At 44.2% G+C, this 3,476-nt stretch overlaps 1 protein-coding gene across 1 annotated transcript in view; it reads right to left on the reverse strand.

Annotated features, from left to right (window-relative positions):
• The window catches only part of SZT2 (SZT2 subunit of KICSTOR complex), a 49,829-nt gene extending 46,442 nt beyond the window's left edge, over positions 1-3,387 (reverse strand). Inside the window, 1 exon segment of the mRNA XM_032431060.1 lies at positions 3,290-3,387. Coding sequence (XP_032286951.1) covers positions 3,290-3,316 — 27 coding nt within the window. The 5' untranslated portion in view covers positions 3,317-3,387.
• Between the last annotated feature and the right edge of the window lie 89 nt (positions 3,388-3,476).

A 3,476-nucleotide genomic window follows, 5' to 3' on the forward strand; every position in this document is an offset into this window, starting at 1 on the left:
GTTGCAATTAAACATGAGAATCCGGACAATGGGAGAAGAAGCCTAGCATTCTTTGGAACATTTATTGAGGCCTATATACCATGTATAACAAGATGAATACTACAATATTAGGCACTGTGCTGCATACCATGTATACCAGGATGAAGGAAACATCGGCCATCTCAATTTGTTGGCTTTTCTTTGTTCTTTGCACATGTCCCTTTGTGGTTAAGGTATAATCAATCTTTGAAGCCTTTTCCAACCCTCATGCTATTTTCTGTTAACAGAATCCCGTGAGATAATTTAGACACTTTTCCCCCTTCCTTCCTACTGTGTGTATGTCAAAGTCCTGAACCTCTAGCATGGGCTCAACCTCACTCTTCTTTTCATCTCTCCCCAATCTCCCACCGAATTGGAGCACCTAGGATCTTTTAAACACTGGTTCTGCTGCTGCTTATTGGTATAAGGCCTTGGTGAAGTTACTTAAACTCTCTGTGCCTTAGTTTCCTCATCTGTGACATCGGGAAAGTAATAATGCCTATTTCATGGAGATTTTACAAGGACTAGGTAATACTCAGTAAGCACTCCGGAAGTGTTAGCTACTCTCATTGTCACGCTGCACTCACATTAGCAGCTGCTTCTTCTGTTCTCTGAAGGCTCTAAGCTCCTTCTCACCCCAGGATGTTCGCTATTGCCTCTGCTCATGGCCAACTTCTACTCAGTCTTCAGGCTGAAATGTCATTTCTCTGAGAAGGCATCCCAGCCCCCCCCCATACTTCTTAACAGAGTCGGTTAAGAACCCCTTTTAAACACTCATTCACTCTGTAGTTTTCCTTTGCAGCCCTCATTATAATTCAGTGTTTGTTTACTCCATTAAAATAGGGGACATGTCTGTCTTACACTGCTCGGCATCCACCCTGATACTTGGCACAGTTCTGAGTCCATAGTAGCACTCATAAACCATTTTACGTATTTGATGAATAAACGATTTCTTAAATCTGACTATGCCCAATTTTTTCCTCTTGGGATTGTAACAACCTCTAAGAGTCAGTCACTTTTCTGCCCAGAGGCAGAACTCTTCACTCCCCTTACTTTCTGAGATAAAATTTTCAGAAATGCAGACCAAGAACTTAACACATGCTTAACTTTTGGCTGAATGAGACTCCCACAAATATGTGTCTTGACTCCAAGTTACTACAGATCTGCACTGATCAATACTGTAGCCACTACCAAATGGGGCTACTGAGAACCTGAAATGTTGCTAGTCCAATAGTCCAAAATGAGATGTGCTGTTAAGTGTAAAATACATGCTGGATTTTAAAAATTTGGTAAAAAAAAGAATGATAAATATCTCATAATTTTTAATATTTATCACATGTCAAAATGGTAATATTTTGGAAATGTAGAATTAAATAAAATACATTACTAAAATTGACTTCTTTTTACCATTTTAAATGTGGCTACTAGAAAATTTACATATATGGCTTGTGTTAGATTTCCATTGGACACTGCTGGTTTTTTTAAAGATTTATTTATTTATTAGAGGGGGGAGGGGCAGAGAGAGGGAGAGAAAGGATCTCAAGCAGACTCCCCGCTGAATGTGGAGCATGACCTGGGGCTGATCTCATGACCCTGAAATCATGACCTGAGCAGAAATCAACAGCCATATGCTTAACCAACTGAGCCACCCAGGTGCCCCTGGGCAATGCTGTTTTAGATTACCTGCCTAAAAGGTATGTTGTATTTCCCTACAACATCCTCCCATTTCCTCTCATCTTAATCCTTAGAGAGATGTACTTCGAATTCTTTCCTTCTTTCTCAATCTTGGTATTTCTGATGCATGGGCTATTCCACCATCCCTGTGGAACATGTCTGATTCTTTTAGTTTTTGTTTTTTCCTAAAGATTTATTTACTTATTTGAGGGGGGAAGGGGAAGAGGGAGAGGGAATCTCAAGCAGACTTCCTCCCAATGTGGGACTCGATCTCACCACCCCGAAATCATAACCTGGGCTGAAACCAAGAGCTCAACTGACTGAGCCACCCAGGCGCCCCATCTGATTCTTTTAAACAGTACAAGGTTTCCTACTTAATCTTGGGTCTCATCACATCAAATCCCAACAAATTGGAGATTTACCATCCTGTAGCTACGTTATTATACTATAATCATGATGGTTAAAAACTTAAGATCTGGAGCCAGGCCACCTGTTTGGGAGTCCTGATTCTACTACTTCTTAATAGCTGTGTAACCATGTTACTCTGGTGAGCTCTGTGCCTCCATCTCCCCAAATGAAAGATGGAGATGATAAAAGTGTCTAGGGATGAGAGCACTAACTGATATTGGTAAAGTGCTGAGAATGGTCCCCGGCATGCAGTAAGCATTCAATAAGTAATGACTACTATTTATGTCATTATACACATCCCTCACCCTTCCCACATACTCTCTTAGAACACTGGGCACCTCTTCTAGTGATGTTCTTTCCAAATCTGATAGATTCTATGCTCAGATCTTCTAACTTCAAAACTCTGCTACTTCCCAGCTGAGTAGCACTTGGGTAAGGTACTTAACCTCCTTCACTTTTCAGTTTCCTTATCTGTAAATGAGAACGGATATTGCCAACTTCCCTTCCTTGCACAAGTATGAATAACCTGTAGGTTTAAGTTCCTTGCATTGGCACCAAATGGATGCCTCATACACATTTTCTGGCTTAATACATAAGGTCCTCACAACACACCATAAGACAGGTATTTTATGAAGAAGGAAACAAGATTCGGATAGTCAAGACTTGCCCAAAGTTGCACAGATAGCTAAATAGCAGCGCCAATATTGGGACGAGGTTTCACTCCGAGTCAAATGTTTTTTTCACGAAACCAAAGCTGCTCCCAAGTGCATGAGCGTTACAACTAAATTAATTCATGCTGTTTATGTCATTCCAATGTTTGTAGAAATGCATAAACCAGCAAAGTAGGTCTACTGCTGTGTTGCCTACGGAAACTGCAGCAGAAAATCAAACCACAGGATCATTATTAAGACCGAAGAATCTGAGAGCCCTAGAGTCGGCGACGTGTCTGAAATTTCAATAAAAAAAAAACAAAGCGACAAGTTTCTGCTCTAGCCGCCCCCTGAGGAAACTGCGGGCCCCGGGGAGGAGGTTCAATTGTCGGGCCTTCGGGGCTGGGCCGATCCCTGCCCAGGCAACTCGGCACGGCCGCCCCCAGACCGGGAGAAGGCCGCCGCCTCGCCGGGCCGCCGGACCCTCCCGCTCGGGGCTCGCGGCCCAGGGCCCAGCATTGCGCCCGCCCGCCCCTCACCTCCGGCTCCGGGCGCTCCGAGGCCATCACACAGCGCTCCCGCGCCGGCCCGGGCCAGAGAAGATGCTCCACTCGTAACCCCTGACCCGGTTACTGCGGCCTCGCAGGAACCGGAAGTGAGTGGGAGGGCCGAGTTCTGAGTTTTCTGATTGGGGGACGAAGCCCTCTCAGAGTGGCTCGCTGACTA

This window comes from Phoca vitulina, unplaced genomic scaffold (assembly GCF_004348235.1).
Source record: "Phoca vitulina isolate PV1807 unplaced genomic scaffold, GSC_HSeal_1.0 scaffold2, whole genome shotgun sequence".
NCBI classification, from domain to species: domain Eukaryota; kingdom Metazoa; phylum Chordata; class Mammalia; order Carnivora; family Phocidae; genus Phoca; species Phoca vitulina.